Source organism: Equus przewalskii, chromosome 14 (genome assembly GCF_037783145.1).
Source record: "Equus przewalskii isolate Varuska chromosome 14, EquPr2, whole genome shotgun sequence".
Lineage (NCBI taxonomy): Eukaryota > Metazoa > Chordata > Mammalia > Perissodactyla > Equidae > Equus > Equus przewalskii.
In genome coordinates this window covers 64,117,513-64,143,282 of record NC_091844.1, presented here as the reverse complement: position 1 = coordinate 64,143,282, position 25,770 = coordinate 64,117,513, and the positions used below count along the sequence as shown (strand labels likewise).

Sequence of the window (25,770 nt, the reverse complement as noted above, 5' to 3'; positions counted from 1 at the left end):
ATGTTGAACATCTTTTCATATGTCTGTTGGCCATCTGTGTATCTTCTCTGGAAAAATGTCTATTCATATCCTCCACCCATTTTTTGATGGGATTTTTTTTTTTTACTGTTCAGTTGTGTGAGTTCTTTATGTATTATGAAGATTAACCGCTTGTCGGATATATGATTTGCAAATATTTTCTCCCAGTTGGTACCTTGTCTCTTCCTTTTGATCCATGTTTCCTTTGCCTTCCAGAGCTCTTTCGTATGATGAAGTCCCACTTGTTTATTTTTTCTTTTGTTTCCCTTGTCCGAGTAGACATGATATTCGAAAAGATCCTTCTAAGACCCATGTCAGAGTGTAATGCCTGTATTCTTTTGGGAGTTTTATGGTTTCAGGTCTTACCTTCAAGTCTTTGATCCATTTTGAGTTTATTTTTGTGTATGGTGAAAGATGACGGTCTACTTTCATTCTTTTGCATGTGGCTGTCCAGTTTTCCCAGCACCACTTATTGAAGAGACTTTCCTTTCTCTATCGTATGTTCTTAGCTCCTTTGTTGAAGATTAGCTGTCCGTAGCTAAATGGTTTTATTTCTGGGCTTTCCATTCTGTTCCAAGGATCTGTGTGCCTGTTTTTATACCAGTACCATGCTGTTTACATTACTATGGCTTTGTAGTATATTTTGAAGTCAGGGATTGTGATGCCTTCAGCTTTGCTCTTTTTTCTCAGGATTACGTTAGTTATTCGGGGTCTTTTGTTGCCCCATATGAATTTTAGGATTCTTTTTTCTATTTCTGTGAAGAATGTCATTGGGATTCTGATTAGAATTGCATTGAATCCGTAGATTGCTTTAGGTAGTATGGACATTTTAACTATGTTTATTCTTCCAATCCACGTCCATGGAATATATTTCCATTTCTTTTTGTCATCATTCATTTCTTTCAATAATGTTTTATAGTTTTCATTGTATAGGTCTTTCACTTCCCTGGTCAAATTTATTCCTAGATATTTTATTATTTTTGTTGAGGTTGTAAATGGGATTGTATTCCTTTTTTTTTTTTTATTCTGATTCTTCTCCCCAAAGCCCCCCCAGTACATAGTTGTGTATTCTAGTTGTAGGTCCTTTTGGTTGTGGCACGTGAGACGCCGCCTTAGCATGCCTTGATGAGTGGTGCCATGTCCACACCCAGGATCTGAACCTGTGAAACCCTGGGCTGCCGAAGTCACCCACAGGGCTGGCCCCTGGGATTGTATTCTTGAGTTCTCTTTCTGTTAGTTCATTGTTAGAGTATGCAACTGGTTTTTGTACGTTGATTTTGTATCCTGCAACTTTGCTGTAGTTGATTATTTCTAGTAGTTTTCTGATGGATTCTTTAGGTTTTTCTATGTATAAAATCAACTTGTCTGCAGACAGTGAGTTTCAGTAATTCATTGCCTATTTGGATTCCTTTGCTTTCTTTTTATTGCCTAATTGCTCTGTCCAAAACTTCTAGGACTACCTTGAGTAAGAGTGGCAAGAGTGGTTACCATAGTCTTGTTCCTGTTCCTAGGGATGGCTATCACTTTTTCCCTATTGAGTATGACATTGGCTGTTTGTCATATATGGCCTTTATTATTTTGAGGTACTTTCTTTCTATACGCATTTTATTGGGAGTTTTTATCATAAATAGATGTTGGATCTTGTCAAATGCTTTCTCTGCATCTATTGAGATGATAATGTGGTTTTTATTCCTCATTTTGTTAATATGGTTTATCACATTGATATGCCATCCCCGTGTCCCTGGTATAAATCCCACTTGATCATGGTGTATGATTTTTTTATGTATTGCTCTGTTCGGTTTGCCAATATTTTGTTGAGTATTTTTGCATGTGTGTTCATCAGCGATATTGGCCTATAATTTTCCTTCTTTGTGTTATCCTTGTTTGGCTTTGGTATCAGGGTGATTTTGGCCTTGTAGAATGTGTTAGGAAGTATTTCGTCTTCCTCAATTTTTTAGAATAGTTTGAGGATAGGTATTTAATCTTCTTTGAATGTTTGGTAGAATTCTCCAGAGAATCCCTCTGGTCCTGAACTTTTGTTTTTTGGGATGTTTTTAATTACTGTTTCAATCTCTTTACATTTGATTGGTCTATTCAGATTCTGTTTCTTCTTGATTCAGTTTTGGGAGGTTGTACGAGTCTAAGAATTTATCCATTTCTTCTACATTGTCCAATTTTTTTGACATACAGTTTTTCATCATATTCTCTTTTAATCCTTTTTATTTCTGTGGAATCCATTGTAATTTCTCCTCTTCCTTTCTAATTTTATTTATTTGAGCCTTCTCTCTCTTTTCCTTAGTGAGTCTGGCTAAGCATTTAGTTTTGTTTATCTTCTCAAAGAACCAGCTGTTTGTTTCATTGATCCTTTCTACTGTTTTTTTGTTTTATTAAGATTATGATAGTTTACAACCTTGTGAAATTTCAGTTGTATATTATTGTTAGTCATGTTGTAGGTACACCACTTCACCCTTGTGCCCTCCCCCCAGCTCCCTTTTCCCCTGGTAACCACCAATCAATTCTCTTTGTCTATATGTTAACTTCCGCCTGTGAGTGGAGTCATACAGAGTTCATCTTTCTCTGTCTGGCTTATTTCACTTAACATAATACCCTCAGGGTCCATCCATGTTGTTGTGAATGGGACAATTTTGTCTTTTTTATGGCTGAGTAATATTCCATTGTATATATATATACCATATCTTATTTATCCGATCATCAGTTCCTGGGCACTTAGGTTGGTTCCACGTCTTGGCTATTGTAAATAATGCTGCGGTGAACATAGGGGTACATGAGACTCTTGGAATTGCTGATTTCGGGTTCTTAGGATAGATACCCAGTAGTGGGATGCCTGGGTCATAAGGTATTTCTATTTTTAACTTTTTGAGAAATCTCCATGCCATTTTCCATAGTAGCTGTACCAGTTTACATTCCCACCACCAGTGTATGAGGGTTCCTTTTTCTCCACAACCTGTCCAACATTTGTCAGTCTTGGTTTTGGATGTTTTTGCCATTCTAACAGGTGTAAGGTGATAACTTAGTGTAGTTTTGATTTGTATTTCCCTGATGATTAGTGACGATGAGCATCTTTTCATGTCTCTATTGGCCATCTGTATATCTTGTTTGGAGAAATGTCTGTTCATGTCCCCTGCCCATTTTTTGATCAGGTTGTTTGATTTTTTGTTGTTGAGCTGTGTGAGTTCTTTATATATTATGGAGATTAACCCTTTGTTGGATAAATAACTTGTAAATATTTTTTCCCAATTAGTGGGCTGTTTTTTTGTTTCAATCCTGTTTTCCCTTGCCTTGAAGAAGCTCTTTAGTCTGATGAAGTCCCATTTGTTTATTCTTTCTATTGTTTCCCTCATCTGAGGAGTTAGGGTGTCCGAAAAGATTCTTTTGAAACTGGTGTCAAAGAGTGTACTGCCTATATTCTCTTCTAGAAGACTTATTGTTTCAGGCCTAATCTTTAGGTCTTTGATCCATTTTGAGTTTATTTTTGTGAATGGTGAAAAAGAATGGTCAATTTTCATTCTTTTACATGTGGCTGTCCAGTTTTCCCAGCACCATTTGTTGAAGAGACTTTCTTTTCTCCATTGTATGCCCTCAGCTCCTTTGTCAAAGATAAGCTGTCCATAGATGTGTGGTTTTATTTCTGGGCTTTCAATTCTGTTCCATTGATCTGTGCACCTGTTTTTGTACCAGTACCATGTTGTTTTGATTACTGTAGCTTTGTAGTATGTTTTGAAGTCAGGGATTGTGATGCCTCCAGGTTTGTTCTTCTTTCTCAGGATTGCTTCAGAAATTCGGGGTCTTTTGTTGCCCCATTTGAATTTTAGAATTCTTTGTTCAATTTCTGTAAAGAATGTCATTGGGATTCTGATTGGGATTGCGTTGAATCTGTAGATTGCTTTAGGTAGTGTGGACATTTTAACTATGTTAATTCTTCCAATCCATGTGCATGGAATGTCTTTCCATCTCTGTATGTCGTCATGAATTTCTTTCAAGAAAGTCTTGTAGTTTTTGTTGTATAGATCTTTCACTTTCTTGGTTAAATTTATCCCAAGGTATTTTATTCTTTTTGTTGCTACCGTGAATGTGATTGAGTTCCTGTGATCTTTTTCTCTTAGTTCATTGTTAGCATATAGAAATGCTACTGATTTATGTATGTTGATTTTATACCCTGCAACTTTGCTGTAGCTGTTGATTGTTTCTAATAGTTTTCCTATGGATTCTTTGGGGTTTTCTATATATAAGATCATGTCGTCTGCAAACAGCGAGAGTTTTACTTCTTCGTTGCCTATTTAGATTCCTTTTATTTCTTTTTCCTGCCGAATTGCTCTGGCCAACACCTCCAGTCCTATGTTGAATAGGAGTGGTGAAAGTGGGCACGCTTGTGTTGTTCCTGTTCTCAGAGGGATGGCTTTCAGTTTTTGTCCATTGAGTTTGATGTTGGCTGTGGGTTTGTCATATATGGCCTTTATTATGTTGAGGTACTTTCCTGCTATACCCATTTTATTGAGGGTTTTTATCATAAATGGTTGTTGGTTCTTGTTGAATGCTTTCTCTGCATCTATTGAAATGATCATGTGGTTTTTGTTTCTCATTTTGTTAATGTAGTGTATCATGTTGATTGACTTGCGGATGTTGAACCATGCCTGTGTCCCTGGTATAAATCCCACTTGATCATGGTGTATAATCTTTTTGATGTATTGCTGTGTTCGGTTTGCCAGAATTTTGTTAAGGATTTTTGCATCTATGTTCATCAGTGATATTGGCCTGTACTTTTCCTTCTTTGTGCTGTCCATGTCAGGTTTGGGGATCCAAGTGATGTTGGCTTCCTAGAATGTGTTATGGAGTATTCCATCTTCCTCAATTTTCTGGAATAGTTTGAGAAGGATAGGTATTAAATCTTCTTTGAATGTTTGGTAGAATTCTCCAGAGAAGCCGTCTGGTCCTGGACTTTTATTTTTGGGCAGGTTTTTGGTTACTGTTTCTATTTCTTTACTTGTGATTGGTGTATTCAGATTCTCTATTTCTTCCTGATTCAGTTTGGAGAGGTTGTAAGAGTCTAGGAATTTATCCATTTCTTCTGGGTTGTTCAATTTGTTGGCATATAGTTTTTCATAGTATTCTCTTATGATCCCTTGCATTTCTTTGGTATCCGTTGTGATTTCTCCTCTCTCATTTCTAATTTTATTTATTTGAGACTTCTCTCTTTTTTTTTTTAGTGAGTGTGGCTAAGGGTTTGTTGATTTTGTTACTTTTTTCGAAGAACCAACTCTTTGTTTCATTGGTCCTTTCTACTGTCTTTTTTGTTTCACTATCATTTATGTCTGCTCTAATTTTTATTATTTCCCTCCTTCTACTGACTTTGGGCTTTGTTCTTCGTTTTCTAATTCTATTAGGTGTCGTTTGAGGTTGCTTATGTGAGATTTTTCTTGTTCATTGAGGTGAGACTGTATTGCAATGAATTTCCCTCTTAGGACTACTTTTGCTGCATCCCAAATGAGTTGGTATGGAGTGTTTTCATTTTCATTTGTCTCCCGATAATATTTGATTTCTTCAGTAATCCATTGTTTGTTCAGTAGCATGTTGTTTAGTCTCTACATTTTTGTCCCTTTTCCAGCTTATTCTTATAGTTGATTTCTAGTTTCGTAGCGTTATGATCAGAAAAGATGCTCGATATTATTTCAACCCTCTTGTATTTATTGATGCTTGCTTTGTTTCCCAAGATATGGTCTATCCTTGAGAATGTTCCATGTGCACTTGAGAAGAATGTGTAACCTGCTGTTTTTGGATGAAGTGTTCTATATATATCTATTAAGTCCATCTGGTCTAATTTTTCATTTAATTCTATAATTTCCTTGTTGATTTTCTGTCTGGATGATCTATCCATTGGTGTTAATGGGGTATTGAGGTCCCCTACTATTATTGTATTGTTGTTGATGTCTCCTTTTAGTTCTGTTAAGAGTTGCTCTACACATTTTGGTGCTCCTGTGTTGGGTGCGTATATATTTATAAGTGTTATGTCATCTTGGTGGAGTGTCCCTTTTATCATTATATACTACCCCTCTTTGTCTTTCTTTATCTGTTTTGCTTTGAAGTCTGCTTTGTCTGACATAAGTATGGCAACACCTGCTTTCTTTTGTTCATTATTAGCTTGGAGTATTGTCTTCCATCCCTTCACTCTGAGTCTGTGTTTGTATTTGGGGCTGAGGTGTGTTTCCTGGAGGCAGCATATTGTTGGGTCTTGTTCTTTGATCCATCCTGCCACTCTGTGTCTTTTGATTGGAGAGTTCAATCCATTTACATTTAGAGTGATTATTGAAATGTGGGGGCCTACCACTGCCATTTTATCTCTTGTTTTCTGCTTCTCTTGCATTTCCTTTGTTTCTTGTCCCATGATTTTTGGATTACTAATTCAGATAGGTAAATTTCTGTATTGGCTTTCTTCTTATTTGTAATTTGTGTGTTTATTCTTGTTATTTGTTTAGTGGCTACCAGGTGGTTTGTATAAAACATCTCATAGATGAGATAGTCCATTTTCTGATAGCCTCTTATTTCCTTGAATTAAAACGTTCCATCGCCTTTCTCTTCCCCTTCTAGGTTGTTATTGTTACATTTTTTCCCCCCTTCTTTCTTGTGTTGTGAGTTTGTGGTTAAAATGACAGGGTTATATTTATTCTTGGTTTTTCCCTTCCTTTTATCTTTAATGTTTTATTTAACTTTTGCTAACCTGTTCTGATGGAGAGCTGCTACTTTCTGTTATTGTCCTTCTACTTATCTCCTTTGCTCTGGGTTTTGTAACCCCTTTCCTTTTTTTGATTTTTCAGGTATGAGGGTCTTCCTGAGCATTGCTTAAAGAGGATCTGTTGTGGCAATGAACTCCCTTAACTTTTGTTCGTCTGGGAAATTTTTTAGTTCTCCATCGTATTTGAAGGATATTTTTGCTAGGTAGAGTATTCTTGGCTGCAGGTTTTTGTCCTTCAGAGTTTTGAATATATCATTCCACTCTCTCCTAGCCTGTAAGGTATCTGCTGAGAAATCTGTTGATAGCCTTATGGGGGTTCCTTTGTAGGTTATTTTCTTCTGCTTGGCTGCCCTTAGTATTTTCTCTTTGTCGTTGACTTTTGCTAGCTTCACTACTATATGCCTTGGGGTCGGTCTTCTTACATTGATAAAGTTTGGAGATCTATTGGCTTCTGTCACATGAAGTTCCATCTGTCTCCCCAGGTTTGGAAAGTTCTCAGCCTTTATTCCTTTGAACAGGCTTTCTGCTCCTTTCTCCTTCTCTTTTCCCTCTGGTATGCCTATAACACTTATGTTGCATCTCCTAATTAAGTTGGATAATTCTCGGAGAGTTTCTTCATTTCTTTTTAGTCTTAGTTCTCTCTCCTCTTCTGTCTGCAGCATTTCTATATTGCTAATTCTGTCCTCCATATTATCGACCCTACTGTTTAGAGAGTCCAGATTTTTCTTAATCTCCTCCATTGTGTTCTTCATCTCCAGTATTTCTGATTGGTTCTTCTTTATAGTATCAAGCTCTTTTGTGACATAGCTCCTGAACTCGTTGAGTTGTCTATCTGTATTCTCTTTTAACTCGTTGAGTATTTTTAATAATGGCTGTTTTGAATTCATTGTCATTTAGGTTATAGATTTCATTGTCTTTGGGATTGTTTTTTGGGTACTTGTCATTTTCCTTCTGTTCTGGAGATTTAATATCTTTTTCATACTGCTTTATGGTGTGGATTTGTGCCTCTGCATAGAGATAGAGCTTAGTTACTGCTTCCACTTGTTTCTACTGGTGTGGGGCGGGGGGGAGCAGCTGTTTAGACTGCACTGACCAGGAACCCTGTCAGCTGTTCCTAACTGGACCTGGGCCCCTCCTCGTAGTCACAGTGGTCTTGTGGGGTCACTCGTCAGCTGTGGGGGCAATCGCAAGGGGGCTTCAGGGTTCTGGTGCCTATACTATTGCAGACCACCTAGACGTGCTCCCTCCTTGGGGTCTGCAGCAGTGTTATGGGCTTTCCCAGCGGCCAGGAGCAGGATCACCTATATTTGCAGCTCTGTCACTGTCAGACCCCACAAAACCTCACTTGTCCACTATAGGTCACAGCAGATCTATGGGTATCTTCTGCAGTCTGTGGTTAGCTCACGTAGCTATGCTACTTTTGCCCCAGGGCTTTCCAGCCTTGTGATTGCCAGACTGGGCCTCTCCACTAGTGCTGTGCAGAGGCTTTTGCTGAGGCTGCTGTGGGACTGTACCCCCCAGGGCTGCAGAGCTGGGCCGCTGGAGCTCCACCCAGCCCCTGACCACACCCACAGGATCTCTGAGTGCCTCTTGCCCTCTCTGGGACACAGCTGGAGTCCATGAGCCCAGTGGTGGCTGGCGGGCTGCTGCCCTGCCCAAGATCCTCCTCTTTGGGAGCCTCCCCGAGTTCTTGATGCTGGGCTGGGCCTCTCTGCTAATGGCGAGTAGAGGCTTTCCTTGCTGCTGTTGCGGGACCCTGGAGGTTCCCCTGGGCCATGGCGCCGGGCCACTGGAACTCCACCCCACCCCAATCCACTCCCACGGGATCTCCGGGAGCCCCTTGCCCTGTCTGGGGGACAGCCAGAGTCTGTGAGTCCAGCAGTGGCTGATGGGCTGCTGCCCTGCCCGGGATCCTCCTCTTCGGAAGCCTCCCGGTGTTCTGAATGCTGCATGGGGCCTCTCCGCTAATGGCAAGTAGAGGCTTTCCCTGCCGCCAGTGTGGGACCCTGGAGTTTCCCCCTGGGCTTAGGTGTAATCGTGGGGGTCTTAGGTAGGGCTGTAGTCACCTGTTTTCCATCATCGCTCTGCCGGTGTGCACACACTCCTGCCCTTGGTGCATGGAGATATTATGGGGGAGTCCGCTGAGAGAAAGCCGCTTGCAGGTACTAGGCTGTCCAGGGGTCGGGGGTCGGAGAGTTTTCACCTATCTCCACCTCCTCCCAGGGGGAACTCTATCCGCTTTCTGATGTATAGCAGCACGGGTCTCTCAGGTGTCCTGAGATGCTATATGGATATCCTTTGTTAACCGATGAATGTCCAATTAGTTGTAGATTTGAAGGGGGAGAGACAAAGAAGACTACTCATGCCGCCATCTTGGTGACATCTCCTCCTTTCTACTGTTTTTTTTGTTGCAATTACATTTATTTCTGCTCTAATTATTTCCCTCCTTCTGCTGACTTTGGGCTTTGTTTGTTCTTTTTTTGATTCTGTTAGGTGTAGTTTAAGATTGCTTATTTGAGATTTTTCTTGTTTGTTCAGATGAGCCTGTAATGCTATGAATTTCCCTCTTAGGATGACTTTGCTGTATCCCTTATGAGTTGGTATGGTGTATTTTCATTTTCTTTTGTCTCCAAATATTTTTTGATTTCTCCTTTAGTTTCTTCAGTGGTCCTTTCATTGTTCAGTAGCACATTGTTTAGTCTCCACGTATTTGTCACTTTCCCAGCTTTTTTCTTGTAGTTGATTTCCAGTTTCAGAGCATTATGGTTGGAAAAGATGCTGGATGTGATTTCAGTCTTCTTAAATTTATTGAGGCTTGCCTTGTTTTGCAAGATATAGTCTATCCTTGATAATGTTCCATGTGCACTTGAGATGAATGTGTATTCTGCAGTTTTTAGGGATTGTTCTATACATATATATAAGTCACTTAAGTCAGTGTGGTATAGTTTTTCGTTTAAATCCTCTTAGTTCCTTGTTGACTTTCTGTCTTATCTGTCCATTGGTGTAAGTGGGGTATTGAGGTCCCCTATTATTATTGTGTTGTTAATATCTCCTTTTAGATTTGTTGATAGTTGGATTATGTACTTTGGTGCTCCTGTGTTGGGTGCATATATGTTTATAAGTGCTATGTCTTCTTGGTTGGGTGTCCCTTTGATCATTATGTACTGTCCCGCTTTGTCTCTCTGAACCTGTGTTATCTTGAAGTCTGCTTTGTCTGATACAAGTATTGGAAGACTTGCTTTCTTTTGTTTATCACTATCTTGGAGTATCTTCTTACATCCCTTCACTCTGAGCCTGTATTTGTCATTGGAGCTGAGACATGTTTCCTGGAGGCAGCAAAATGTTGGGCCTTGTTTTTTAATCCATCCCACCACTCTGTGTCTTTTGATTGAAGAATTGAATCCATTTACATTTAGGGTGATTATTGATATATGAGCCCTCAATGCTTCCATTTATTGCTCATTTTCTTGTTCTTCTGCATTTCCTTTGTTTCTCGTCCCTTGTATTTTGGACTACCAATTCAGCTTGGTAGTTTGTCTATGATGGTGTTCTTACTCTCTTTGTTTATCATTTGTGTCTCTGTTCTGATTATTTGTTTTGTGGTTACCATGAGGTTTGTATAAAAAATCCCATAGATGAGATAGTCCATTTTCTTCCTTTTTTTTTTTTTTTTTTAAGTTTTTAAAGATTGGCACCTGAGCTAAAAACTGTTGCCAATCTTTTTTTTTTCCTGCTTTTTCTCCCCAAATACCCCTAGTGTATAGTTGTATATTTTTTCAGTTGTGAGTCAGTAGTAGCTGTGGCATGTGGGGTGCCGCCTCAGCATGGCCTGTTGAGCGGTGCCATGTCCATGCCCAGGATCTGAACCAGTGAAACCCTGGCCCACTGAAGCGGAGCACATGAACTTAACCACTGAGCCACAGAGTTGGCCCCCACAATAGTCTTTTCTGATAGCCTCTTATTTCCTTAGACTAAGCCAATTCCATCCCTCCCCTTTTCCCTTTCTAAGTTATTATTGTCACAACTTATTCCATCTTGTGTTGTGTTTGTAGTTAAAAAGACAAGATTATATTTATTTTTCGTGTTTTCCTTCCCTTTATCTTTAATGTTATAACTAAGTGTTTGCTAACCTGTTCTGGTAGAGAACTAGAATTTTCTGATCTTGTCTACCTTTTTATCTCCTTGATCAAGACTTTTAACTCCTTTATTTTTTTTTAAGATATGAGGGCCTTCTTGAGCGTTTCTTTTATGGAAGTCTTGTGGTGATGAACTCCCCTAGCTTTTGTTTATCTGGAAAATTTGTTATTTCTCTGTCATATCTGAAGGATATTTTCGCTGGATAGAGTATTCTTGGCTGAAAGTTTTTTTGTCTTTTGGAGTTTTGAATATATTATTCCGCTCTCTCCTAGCCTGTAGCATTTCTGCTGAGACTTCTGCTGGAAGCCTGACAAGGGTTACTTTATAAATTATTTTCTTCTGCCTTGCTGCCATTAATATTTTTTGTTTGTCATTTACTTTTGCCAGGTTTACTACTATTTGGCTTGGGAAGTTCTAAACTATTACTTCTTTGAACAAGCTGTCTGCTCTATTCTCATTTTCTTCTCCTTCTAGAATACCTATAATCCTTATGTTGCGTTTCCTAACTGAGTCAGATGTTTCTCAGAGAATCTTCATTTCTTTTTAGTCTTAGTTCTCTCTCCTCCTCCATCTGAAGCATTTCTGTATTTCTGTCCTCCAGATTGGTGATTCGTTCCTGCATAATATCAGCTCTGTTATTCTGGGTGTCCAGATTTTTCTTTATCTCAACCATTGTGTTTTTCATCTCCAACATTTCTGATTGCTTTTTCTTTACAGTTTCGATCTCTTTTTTGAAGAAGTTCCTGATTTCATTGAATTATCTGTATTTTTGTAGCTCGAAGTTTTTTCTGCTGTAGCTTTTTCAAATATTCTGTCATTTAGATTATAAATTTCTGTGCCTTCAGGATTGATTTCTGGGTCCTTGTCATTTTCCTTCTGGTCTGGAGATTTAATATATTTTTTCATACTATTTGATGGCATGTATTTGTGCCTCCCCATCGTGATAGTATCTGGTCACAGCTTCTACCTGTTGCCGCTGGGTGGGGGTCAAGAGCTGTGTATTCTGAGCCCATCACGATCCACAGCTTGCTCGCTCACAGCTGCTACTTTTCTATCTTTAAGGGCACTCTGGCCCACTGGCTGATCTGCAGTGCTGGGCAGGAGGATGGACACTTTCTTTTGCATGTGAAATCCTAGAGGCCTTCTCTCTGCCCTCACTATCTGCTCTCTTGGGGTGCTGGCTTGATGAAGACTCCCCTCAGTAGCTTAGTTGCCTTTGTGTGGGGCTTTCCCACATCTGTGAGGGAACTTGGAGAGCCAAGGAGTTCCTGCTGAGGTCTGCCCCTCCCCGCTTCCTCTCAGAGCTGTGCAGTCCCATGCCCTTGGTCACTGCCATTGGTGAGAGAGAGGAGATCCATTTATCTCCTTCCACTTCCTCCGAGGGCTCCAGCACCTCCACCTTCAGATATGGCTGTGTGGGTCTCTCAGATGTCTTCTGTGTTGTCTGAATGTCCTCTATTGTTATATGAATGTCCTTTTCATTGTATCTTAGCGGGGAGAGTCTGAGGGGAGGGCTCACTCCACCATGATGCTGATGTCACTCAAGGAAATATTTAAGCAAGCAAAAAAGAATAATAGAGGGAAAATATTCTCACCTGTTTTTTGGCTCCTTTCATTTCAATATTCTGATATCACTTGAAATTAATGTGTAAGGGAAGTTTTTACTTTTATTATTTTATGTTTTCTTTTGAAGAATTGCAGCAAAATACATCATTCATTGATGTGTTTTGATGCAGGGTAATGTGTTGGTTCTGAAATATCACAAGTTGTGATTTTTAGGTTCACTTAAACCCACTATGATATCACTTTAGAGTAGATATTCTCAGCTACTTTTCACAGGCAGGATGAAGATTGGCTGGGTGATACTCTCAGGTATGCACTCTGATTACTGGTTGTGATGATAAAATAGAGTACAGAACATACAACTTCCAGATCACATGTCCTTCAGTGAAACTGCAGAACACTACTCATTAAGAACTGCTGCTTTGGAGAATAATAAATGTAACTTTGGGAATATATTTTGAAACTCTGGGTAAAGTATTTTAGTCAAACTTTCTTTCTGCCAGAGGCATAAAATCTTGTTCACATAGTCAACTCAGAAACAGGAGCTGATGGGTAAATAATTTGTATTTCTTAGAATATTTTAGCTATTATTCTGAAGCAGGCAAAAGTTGTTGGGTTAAAAAAACCCACAACTAATGTGTTTTGTAAAGAACAAGTTGGATTTTTATAAGTTCACTCTCAAATTTGTAAAATCTATTATTCTTGGGCAATAAAGAAATTGAATGCCTCCCAATTACTCATAAGCAGGAATATTATTCTAAGCATTTATAAGTTATATGGACCCTTAATCTTAATGTATCTCTCTTTCTTTTAATATAAATGACTTATATTGAACATGTATTTTTATATCATGTTACTTGGTTTACTCTTCAGCAGTTTAAAATTAGAAATCTTACTTTCTTTAAGAGGCTCTCTTTTCTATTTTACAGAACTGAAACCAGAACAAGTGAAGAATATGTCTGCCAGTGAGGTATACTGTTTTACAGTTACTTTTTCTTTGTTCTGGTTCTCTATATTGTAAGACATATCTTTTGTCTGGATTTTTCTAGTTTATTTGATTAGAAACTAGAAAAAATTAACTTCATTTCAAAATACAGAGGCCTATCAAACTACAGTCTCTTATGGTGTTCTTTGGTAATGGATAGAAAGTAGTGTACATAGTCATTAAATCATTTTCTGTGAAGTCACATTATGTAAATACTAAACAGAAGAAAATTATAGGAAACTTGAGGGTTTTATACATTATGAAAGTAACTTGTAATAGGTTAACTCCCTTGATACTCTGTTTTGTTAGTTTTTCACTGTTTGTTTTCCTTCTTATAAGAGCAATGCAATTACCTTTGTAATTTAACTTATTACATTTTCTTAATATGGTAGGCCCTCTTATGAGATGCTGAAACATACTTTTGGGAAAAATTGCCTGTAAAATATAAAATTGAATATGCAGACAGATCATAGCTATGTGAACAGTCTTTTAAAATCAGACTTGAATTGTATTTGTAATTTATCTGTCAGATTTTTTTTTACTGCTCAAGTTTCAACAGCTATTGAGGAGACAGTAAACTCTTAACAGAGAGTTCATATATTTGAGCACATCTTGGCAGGATTTTTTTTCAAGCTTCTAAATAAACTCAAGGTTGTCTTCAGTGTCTTGTGCATGGTGGTTAATCAACTACATTACTCAGACAGTCCTCAGTGTTGGCTCAGGGTCTCTTACAAAGCTGTAATCAAGATGTTTGCTGGGGCTGTAGTCATTGTAAGGCTCAGCTGGGGAAAATCTATTTCCAAGCTCACTCACGTGGTTCTTTGCCAGATACATTTCCTAGTGGGTTGTTAGGCTAAGAGCTTGTTTTCTCTGGCTGTTGGCTGAAGGCTGCTTTCAGTTCCTTGCCACATAGGCCTCTCCAGCAGAGTAGTTTGCTTCATCAAAACAAGCAAGCAAGGAAGGCAAGAGAGAGTGCCAGCGAGGTGGAAGTCATGGTCTATGTAATGTAATCCTGGAGTGACATCCATCACTTTTGCTGTATTCTGTTCTTAAGTCCAGTCTGCACTCAAGGGGAAGGGATTACAGAATGGTATATATAACAAGAGACAAGAATCATTAGGAGACATGTCAGAAGATGCCCACCACATCTGTAAATCAGTTATAATTTTTTTTATGTTTAAAGGGTCATAGTTAGTGAAATCTGCTTTTATATTAAGATCAGCCTTCTCAATACTACTTCAGAACTTTGAAAAGTGCCCTTGCTTCCTGGGAGCAAGACACGTCTTGAATTTGCCTATCCCAAGACATGGAGTCAGTAACTCTCTAGGAACCCTGGTTCGTTCTAATGGATAATAATATTAAGACTCTTGGGTATAGAAATGCGTACCACTTTGTTTTTCATTAGTACTGATATTAAGTTAGTCCACTCCAATGACAAGAGCCTGAAAATGCACATATTTTTAAACTATCAAGTCATTCTGATAGAGTACATTTATTTTAATATTACAGCATAATAAATCTACTTGAATTTTTTAATCCCACCCCTAAAAATAGAATTGTATCCACTGTTTTAAAAATATATGTCATAACATTATTTTAAACTAAATTTTAGATAGCAGTACTTAAAATTTAATAAAACTGCTAAATGAATTATAGGAAATAACAGTACTGGTGCCTTTTGTGACTATTCCTCTAATTGTGTGGTTACATTCTCCTATATACCTTTATCCAGTTTGCTTTTAGCCTAATGGTTTTAGTATTAATAATTTGGTAGTAATTTTAACTGTTAGTCCTGATTTGTGAGTTAATATTTATAAAGCACTTAAAATAGTCTGATGGGGCTGGCTCCATGGCCTAGTGGTTAAGTTTGGCATGCTCTGGTTCGGCGGCCCAGGTTCACTTCCCAGGCATAGACCTACACCGCTCGTTGGCAGCCATACTGTGGTGGCGACCCACATACAAAATAGAGGAAGATTGGCACAGATGTTAGCTCAGGGCAAATCTTTCTCCGAAACAAAAAGTCTGGCAATAGTGAATACCATATAAGTGTCCATTAAATAATATTAAAACATATAAATACTCAATAATGGCATTTTATGATAGAGATTAACAAAATCCATTCTGCCAGTTCCATTTATGAGATGAGAGGAAAACACAAAGTAGTTTGATTTCTAAAATTGTATACTAGAATTTTATTCAGCCATTATTTTGTACAACTTGAATAACTAAGTGTATTATCAGGTACTGGTGTATATACACAAATTTAGGTGAGATAAACCCAATTTGTCTTTTATAGTTTATAAGAATAGAAACTCAAATAATTGTTTCAGAATTCTGTGTTTTTAAAAGCTAATACTGAAAATTGTTGGTTATAAATTTAGGGCATAATGTACTTTGTTTTTAAAGGACACAGTTTATGTCCAGTTTAATTTTTTTATTCATTATTTTGTTTTGATAAGACATCTTTACTATTTCTCTTTCCCTCTTTACTGAACTAGCTAACACTTGCTTTTTCCTGTTGTATACATTAGTCTTGTGCTAACTTTAAAATATCATGTATAAATTTCATATATGTACATACACCAAACTATATACTGAAATTATAATTCCATGGAAAAGTTTTAAAACCTTAATTTCTTTAACAAGTAAATTTTATTCGGAAATATCATGGATAATACCCACGTGACATTCATCATTCTTCTATACTTTGGGCTTTAGGAAGAGCCAGTGTGTGTTTTATAGTTAAATAAGAAACATATAGGGCTCATATGGTGATTGTGTGTTAAAAATATATCCTTTTACTTTTTTGACTAAGATTTTTCAGATTAGGCTACAGGTTACAAGTCTGGGTGATTTTCTTATTTGCTCATGGAGATATCAGAGAGGATGTGAAATAGTTACGTTGGATTTTATAAGAGTGATAAAAAGAAGAATATAGATAATAAATATTAGATGTTGACATTTTGTTTCAAATCTTCCTTTAACTTCTTATTTTGGGGCAACATATACCTGTATATGCTAGTGATAGTTTTTACTACTACTTGTTTTGTGCTAAATTCCATTTTGCCTTTTAAAAATCCTTAAGTATATAGATATTAATTAGCTCAGCATTGTTTTATCAATCTACATTCTCAAAGCCAATTAGTAATATCAGAAAATGTGACCAAATTAATATAAAGTGCATTATAAGCAATATTAATATCAGAAAATTTCAGATACAAGCATCCCACATGTTGTAGTTAAAAAGCAATATTTCCTTGAAAGTCCTGTATGCTTCTTGTAAACCCTCATTCTCCTTTCTAATAAACCCAGCATGAATTTAGTTAGAGTATATATGTGGTAAGTGAGACTTGAGAATGCAAAATTCCCTGAAACTATCCACAGAAAAAAAATTGGACACAGATAAGCCAAATAGTGGTATTATATCTGAATGGTGGAATTATGAGTGATTCTATTTTTCTGCTTGTCTGTATTTGTCAAATTTTCTATAGTGAGTGTGTTTTGTTTTTATAATGTGAAAAAGTATACTAGTATAGCATTTTTGTAAGATTTCTTATTTAGTAAACTTGCCTAATTATACTAACATGTAAAATAAGATGATCGGCATGATTTTCTAAGAATACATCTATTTATATTTATAATATTAGTAAGCAACAGCATCCTTACTTTAAACCCATTGTTGGGTTAACTAGTGTATGTGTTCATCTTTTTTATTGTCATATGTTTTTTTTAAATCTAGATGAGAAATATTCGATTATCTGACTTCACTGAATCGTTGAAAAAGATAAAACGCAGCGTGAGCCCTCAAACCTTAGAAGCATACATACGTTGGAACAAGGACTTTGGAGATACCACTGTTTGAGGAAATATATTTGTAAGCCTGCAGAACATTTTACTTTCCAAGAGAGAGAAACACCATCTTAAGTGAATAGTTATCTCTTACAGAAACTCAACCTAAGTTTACAGGACTTTTCAGAGTCTTAACAATTATTTGTGCACCCCAAAAGTTGAACCATGAAACAAATTTGAATAAAATATATAATGCAGATTGAATATTTTGTTTAAGGCCTTCTTGCCTGATGGTCCTGGTTATCCTGATGGACACTGTAAGTTTACAGCACAACAAAAACTGATTCTGGTCGTCTTTGCCAATATAATCGTAATGTAAATAATAATTTGTATATTATGTTGCAGATGAAAGTATTCCAGAGACAGTGAATGGTAGAAGACACAAGAGCCTTTCGTTGTTTGTCTTCTGATGTCTTTTCTTAAAATAGTCATTTTTCCCCCTTTCTTTTCCTACTGTTGTCTTCACTGTGGGTGACTGGAACGCCAAACATTCTAAGTTTTTATTTTCCTTTTTCTTTTTACAAATCCAGTGTGCCAAATGAAACTTTTTCCTATGTAATAACAATAGGAAAAAGTATTTTGAAGGTTTTTTTCTTCTTCATAAATCTACAGACATTAAACAGTTGTGTTCTTTTCAGTTTTTATTTTTCTGTTACTTTGCTACCAAACAATTTAGAAAGCAATTTGTTGATAGCAATTAAGCAAACTAGTAAAACAGAAAAAGAGGTTTGAAGGTTCAAGTCACTCTGTCATACAACATGTAGATCAATCTTCATGTGACGTGCAGTATTTTTTTTCTAATGCATTTGTCAGAAATCTCTTGTAGACTGTTAACTTATTCCTAATGGAATTTATTTTCTGCTAGAATTATTCTGATATTTAAGAAAGCCAATTTTAACTGCTGTCAAAGTGGTTCCCATGCAAGAGAAAGGAAGTAGGGGGAGCTAAGACATTTCTAATTTATTGCTTATTACTTTCTTACTCTTTACAGGATAATTATAAGCCAGTGAATCAACCATCTTTTATTCTTAATAATTATTAATCCCTTCAATGAAATTTTAAAAAATTACTGAATTTTTATATATTGCATACATTTTATAGGTTTCTTGTGCTCACTTTATTAACTGAAAAGTTGTAGTCTGTTAACCTGCCTTTTGTTTCCCAAAAATGTACAGTAATTCCGTTTCTTGTTTGTATAAGTATGCCTGGATTTTTATTATAAAAATGTCATTGTAGGAAGTAGAGACTCATAACATGGCCTTTTAAATATTGTAATAAAGGCAAATGGATATTTGCCCTTAGTTTACTGGTTAAAAGTTTGTTTACAGAAATTTTCTTTGGTGCTTTTATGTAAAATGTCGTGGGTGGAAAGAATAATTTTATAGTGGTAACAAAGATTTTTCATTTAGTAAAAATATCTTTGGTTTTGAGAAAATGCGTTAAAATTTAAAACTTGCCCCTACTAGATAAGAATTTTATAAAGACATACATTCTTCTTAATTTTACTCTTGCTTTCGTTAGAGATTTATCTAAATAGAGAAGATGTATGATTTCTTAACATCCTATGCTGTTTGTAGCCATAACTTAAATCATGTCTCTTCTAATCATGACTTTAGAACTCCCTGGATAATAAAAGTGAGAGCTGAGATAAATAGAAAAAAATTTTTTTAAGCCAGAACCATGCATAGTAATATCTTTTAAAAGTCTCAAACATTGAAGCATCAGTTATAACATATTGATAATGAAAAATAATGAAATATACATGATGACAAGAATTGGCAACATCCCAAATTAAAACATTTTCAGTAAAGCTCATAAGATTTCATTTTGCATTTTCATTTATAAACGGATTGTCATTGATACTTGGATAACGTCAGTCATATTAAAGGTCTGTGTGCTTCAAGCTCAACTTTTAAAATAACTTTAAAGTTGTCATCATTCTGTCTTCAATAATGTAGCTCACTATTTTTATTCGGAAAACTTTTAGATAAAGATTTCAAATGTTAAAGGATATAAAAGACAAATTAATAATCATAAACATTGAAGCAGAGAATTATAGTACTGTATGAATATCCATCTGTGTACAGAACTTTCTCTGCTTTCCTGGTCAAGTCTGAAGTTGAGCTTGGTGCTAGAGAACTATTTTCTATGACTTACTATGACCAAGTTTTACTTTAAGCTGTGTTTGTTTCATAGAAGGGCCATGAAAATAGGATAACAATATAGTAGGAGGTATAAGGGATTGGTCTGGTCTTTTTCAATTAAGATAGAAGTTGCTGAGGTTTTTCGAATTAATGTTAGACTTAGATTGTGACTTTTTTGCCTTGAGCTCTGTGTCATGTTACTTCCTAAAAGGTAAAGCTTAAACATTAATGTGTGCTCTTCATGTTAATATGGCAGAGTTTTGTAAACTAAATTAAAACTTAACCGATGATACTAGACTTTGAGCCAAGGGAAAGAATCAATATTCTCTCTCCAGGTCTTTTGAGGGTAAAAGTTTATTCTAAGACAGTCTGCTCATTGAGGCTATTAGATTTCTGACTTGCAAATATGCTTGTGCTCGGGAAGAATTGGAAGAAAAGCAGATACTAGAATTCTAATTTAAGTAAATATACGGCAGTCTTTGTTTATAGTGTAAAATTCTTTATATTTTGTACAAAAACTAATTCTTTTGGTAGAATGAACCATTTACAGTTTCTTTTTGGACTCTGGGTCAAAGAATTTTCCTTTAAATGCTTGTCTCAATTTTAATCTGGTCTTTTGTACTTTTCTTCAGAAGAAATGAATTAAAAGGTTCGGCTGCATAAAGTGGGTTTTTATCCTAATGGATTGGAAATAAATTATAAACTTTATTTTGCCTTTAATTTTTTTATTTGAAACTTTTTGAGATTTTAGAAGTTGCAGTCTGGTAATGAAAGAGTAGCTCATATTGGACTGTCTGGCAAATAACAATGATAAACTCTGAACAAAATATAAAAAGGAATGATTAGAAGACTCTAGGGAGCAATCAGAAACATGCAGAAACTATACAAAATCATATACTAGAAGAAATCCACATTAACTAGCTTTTACCTTGAGAGCAATTTCCAATTGTACAGTGTGCTTGGAAATAGAATATAAGCAGAATCTGACAGTCTTGCTGGGCTAGGGGGTCATTTGGGGCTTCTAGAACAGGTGGAAATTAGAAGGAAAATTTTGGAAAAGAGAGAACTTCAGAGATAGAAGCCCCAACATCTGCCTACAGAGTCCTTTTAAATCTTTCGTAGATTCCAAAATTGTACTTGTGCAGTGTGATATTCAAAGGAATCCAGCAGAAAGCAATAACTGAAGTCTAAGAAACTGAGCAGAGGTAGCAGCTGCAGGGGGAAATACAGAGTTTGAATTCAAATTCCACTAGGAGGGCTTTAGTTTGGGTTTCAAGGGGAACCCTTCCTAAGGAGGAAGGATGACATCCTAGAACTAAGGACTCTACTTTAGGACTAGGGGTAAAATGGAAAGAAACTCACTGTAACAAAGCCTAAAATCAAGTTTTCACAGCAGCAAAGTCATCCATTAGTAATTTAACACTTAGCCAGAATGAAACAACATTACTTAGAAGGAAACAGAATCCAGAGTCTTCACAACATACCATCCACAAAGTCCAGTACACAATAAACAATTACTAAGCATAGAAAGAAAATTTATCTGATCCAGAATCAATAGAAAATATATAGAAGCAGACGCACAGATGATCCCTATGTTGGCATGAACAGAAAATTATTTTAAAACAGCTTTAAAATATGTTAAAGAATTTACAGGAAAAAAAGATGATGGATTAACAGATTGGGATTCTCAGCAGAGAAATGGAAACCAAAAGCCAAATGGAACGTCAAGTGATGAAAAATTAAAATCTGAAATGAAACAGAGTATCTGAAGTAAAAAATTTCACTGGATGGGCTTAATGGTAAACTGCACAGCAGAGGAAAGACAACTGGAAGATGACCAAGCAATTATCATACTAAAGCAGAGAGAGAAGGAAAAGAAACAGCAAAAATTGGAGACCTGTGGACAGTATCAGTCTAATGTACCTGTAATTTGAAGTCCAGAAGGAGAGGAAAGGAAGAGAATGGCGCAAAAGAAATATTTAAAGCAGTAATGCCTGAAATTTTCCCAAAATTGTTGAAAGACGTCAACTTACAGATCCATGAAGTTCAGTGAACTCAAGCAGAATAAGTACAACAAAGATCACAGCTGGGTACATCATATTGCTGCCCCCTACCCCCAATCTTAAAAGCAGCCAGGAAGGGGAAACGACATTACATTCAAATAAACAGCAAAGTGGTGGCTCACTTCATCAGAAATGATGAATCCAGAAAATGACAGAATGACATCTTTAAAGTGCAAAAACTAACAAAAACGTGAAATTCTATATCTAGTTAAAATGTTGAGAATATTAAGGCAAAATAAAAGCTGTTCCAGATGAACAAAAACTGAGACTTTGTTGCTAGCAGACTGACATAGAAAATGCTTTAAGAAATTCTTTAGGCTGAAAGACAATGATCCTCAATGGGAACCTGTATCTCCAAGAATGACTTTTAAGAACTTTGGAAGTGATAAATATGTCAGTAAATATAAAAGATAATTTTTTCTTAATTTCTCTAAACATTGGATATTTAAAAAATTTACAGTTTGGTATTTATAATAATATGTAGAAGTAAAATATAGGACAAAAATAGGACAAAGGATGGGAGAGGGCAGTAAATGGAATTACTTTGAAATAAGGTTATTATATTACCTGAAGTGGTATAGTATTAATGTAAGGTAGACTGATAAGGGTGCATGTTGTAATCTTTCACCCAGCCGCTGAAAAAATAGTATGGTAGATCTAAAAAGCCACTGGAGAAGATAAAGGGGATTATTAAAAACTATTTGATTGATTCAAGTGAAATCAAGGAAGGAGAAAAAAGGAACAAAGAACAGATGAGATAAATAGAAAACAATAGAATAGTAGAGCTGATACACAGCAATGTCAATAAGTAAGTGAAACTTACATGAATTGCTCTCTTACCCTCCTCCTGAACTACTCAGTTTTAAAGCATTAAGTGGTTGGGTCTTGAGGAGTATCTATAGATTTGATGCTTCACTAGGAGCACTCACAGACTCAACATAAAGTCATACTTGCAGCTATGATTTATTATGGCCAAAGATACAAAGTAAAATCAGCAAAGGTAAAAAGGGCATAGGGCAAATTTCAGAGGAAACCAGACGCCAGCTTCCAAGAGTCCTCTCCCAATGGAGTCACACAGAATGCGCTTAATTCCTCTGGCCACAAGTTATGACTACATGGTGAAAATGTTAGGCCTAACTGTGTTAGGCACAGTGAGCCACTCTATCAGGTAGGGAATGGTGGGAACTCTCTCCCAAATTCAAGTTCCCAGATGCCAGCCAAGGGCCAACTTTGCAAGCAGGACTTTCTAAGGATAGCAGTTTCAGGCATGCTATTTTAACTCTTTTCTGCAAAGTGGTTCAGAACAGGCTTCACTGTGGGGAGAGGGGACGTATGGTGGCCCAACGTAGGGTGTCAGAGACCACGTGGGATAAGGAGAGTGTCTACAATGATGGGCAGCTTGGTGTAGGGTTTTGGGGACAAACAGAGTGAAGAAGTTTTCACATGGTGGGTAGGGGCAACCTGGAATGAGGAATAAGTGCTCAAGCATAGAGAGGAGAGTGTCTCTGTGCGGGGAAGGTGTCAGCAAAGATGGTAGATTGGTTAGTACGGGAGACTTGATCAAATAAGTCAATATATTAACCATAGTGGAGCCACGTTTCTCACTGTCAGAAAGGTGTTATGAATACAGGAAAGGAGAAAACTAGGATGAAACGGGTGGGGTGGGGTGGGGTTGGAATTGAATTTAACTGTATGAATTGATGTTATAAGATATATAAAAATAGATAAAGAAATGTAGATGTAAAGATATGAATATACACATATGTGGATGTATCCACATACATATATTCCCTGGTTCTCTCCATTGAGGTGGACTTGGGGCAGTTATACCCCAAAAGCAGTGAACACACATAACACCCATGTGTTGCCTTCTAAATTCTCAACTGTCTCTTAGTCTACTCAAGCTACCACATTTTTATGTGTTTTTTATAAAGCAGCACCCCACTTATTGGTATCAAAATCTGTTTTAGTCTTCTGGGGCTGCCATAACAAAAATTCCATAGACTGGGTGGCTTAAACAACAGAAATTTATTTTCACAGTTCTGGAGGGTGGAAAATCCAAGATCAAGCTACCAGCCAATTTGGTTTCTGGTGAGAGCTCTCACTGGCTTGCAAATGGCCACCTTCCCACTGTGTCCTCATATGGCAGAGAGAGAGCAAGCTCTCTGGTGTCTCTTCTGATAAGGACACTAATTCCATCATGAGGGTCCCACTCTCATGACCTCATCTAATCCTAATTATCTCCCAAAGGCCCTGTGTCTAAATACCACCATGTTCCATCAACATATAAATTTTAGGAGGACACAAATGTTCAGTCCATAACATTCACTAGAGGAACCAGGGCTCCTTGGTGACAGGGCCAGTATCAGGATTGGGTCAGAGAAAATACATGAACCTGGAATATCCTGTGCTAGAAAAGAAGGAAATGCTCAAAGAATGATGAGGATAAAACATTGATTTGAGGGGCTCCCACTGGACAAATCTGATCAGTGAAGTAATTAATTATATTAACGGGTTATAACACATCAGATGAAATGAGAAACCATGAGCCAATGTGGATATATAAATAAATACAAAAACAAATTGAAAGCGTGATGAAGAATTGGATATTTACATTGTTTCAAAATACATCCCCACAAAATATTATTAATTAGAAAGAGTTACTTTATAGTGGAAAAACCCAGCAGATGCCACCTTGATGTAGTGGTGAAAGCTATCTTCATTAATGAGCCAAATTTCACAGAATAGAGTCAATGAGAAATATGCAGTGCCACTTCTATAATATTCCTGTCAAAGACTCATGACCTGAATCTACTCTAGGAGCATTCTACAAAATAACTGGTGTGTAATCTTCAAAAGAGGCAAGGTCATGAAAGTCAAGTAAAAACTAAGAAACTGTTCCAGACTGAAGGAGATTTATATAGAGTGACAACTAAATGCAATTTGTGAATTAGAACTGGTTCCTTCTGCTTTAAAATACATTATTGGAACTGACAAAACTTGAATGGGGTCTGAGGATTAGATGACAGTAATGTATCATTGCTCATTTTCTGATTTTGATGGTGGTTATGTAGAAATATGTCCTTGTTTTTAGGGAATACGTACATGTTCAGGGGTGAAGGGGCATCAGGTCAGCAACTTCATCTCAATATTTCAAGGAAAACAAAGTTCTTTGCACTGTAGTTCCAGCTTCTTTGCAACGTTCTCACTGTTTTGAAATCTTTTCAAATAATGTCTGGAAGTTTCATGAGGTCTATTTTTCATTTTTATTTAGGTTACAATTTTGAATCTTTGGGTCAGTCGTCCCTTAAAAGATTCTGAAGTTGCCTTATGTAGTATATTTTCTACTTTTATTTTTAAAGTTCTATACAGCTGAGTTATTTAAATCTTCTCTACCCTGTTGGTGTGAAATGTTTTCTCCATCTGAGGAGCAAACAATTAATTGAATTATTTAGTACAGATCTGTAGTCCAGGACATTGTGTCCAAAAAATCCTGATTTCTGTAGCAAATTTTTTGCCTTTCTCTGTAAAGTTTAGGAAAATCTTTAATTTTCATAAACTCCCGGATTTTGGTTCTAGATTATGGCTTTTATTTAACTTCTGTAAATCTGACCTCTGGTCTAGGAAGTTTACAATGTGATTTTGCTTTTCCTGAGAAAACCCTGACGAAAAAGTATCTCATGAAGAAGGTCAGGTACAGCTGAATAAAACAAGAAAAGTGCAAGGAGGGTAGGTTTCAGAAGGTTGCAAAATCTTTGAGAGAGACTGTCATGGAGTTAGAATTTTATTTTGAAGCCTCAGCATATCAACTAAAGAAGCTGACTGTCAACTGGTGTTTTGTCTTCTCATTTTTAAAATTGATTTTATGTGTAAAGTTCCCAAATATTAATATTGTATGTTGATTTTTTCCCACTTATCAAAGAAAATGCAAGACTGGATTATAAGTGATTTTATATAAGAGGCAGAAGTTCTAGGAAGAGTTGAGACTTTGACATAGATTATCCCATGACACACAAAAAAAGAGAGGCCATGATGGTCATTTGATAGTGTGTATTTTGTTAGTGTCTCAGATTCTCTAACCGACCAGGAAGAGTCTGTATAATAAACAATCACAGACCCCACAGATCGTTGATCCCAGAATATGGACTAATTGAAGTGCTTTTTTTTTCAGAAATTGACAAGATGGGGAGTGTCCTCATGGGTTCTACAGAATACCTAGGCAAAGTTTGATCAATCACTTTTCAACAATTGATCACCAGTCTA

The 25,770-nt window shown here is 36.7% G+C and overlaps 1 protein-coding gene across 4 annotated transcripts in view; it reads left to right on the top strand.

Moving 5' to 3' along the window:
* The window catches only part of SPAST (spastin), a 71,646-nt gene extending 51,494 nt beyond the window's left edge, over positions 1 to 20,152 (top strand). For all 4 annotated transcript variants that reach the window (XM_070574148.1, XM_070574149.1, XM_070574146.1 and 1 more), the window contains exons 16-17: positions 13,396 to 13,436; positions 17,191 to 20,152. In XM_070574148.1, the coding sequence (XP_070430249.1) occupies positions 13,396 to 13,436; positions 17,191 to 17,313 (164 nt within the window). In that variant the 3' untranslated portion in view covers positions 17,314 to 20,152. The remainder of the gene's footprint in view (positions 1 to 13,395; positions 13,437 to 17,190) is intronic.
* Positions 20,153 to 25,770: the final 5,618 nt, after the last annotated feature.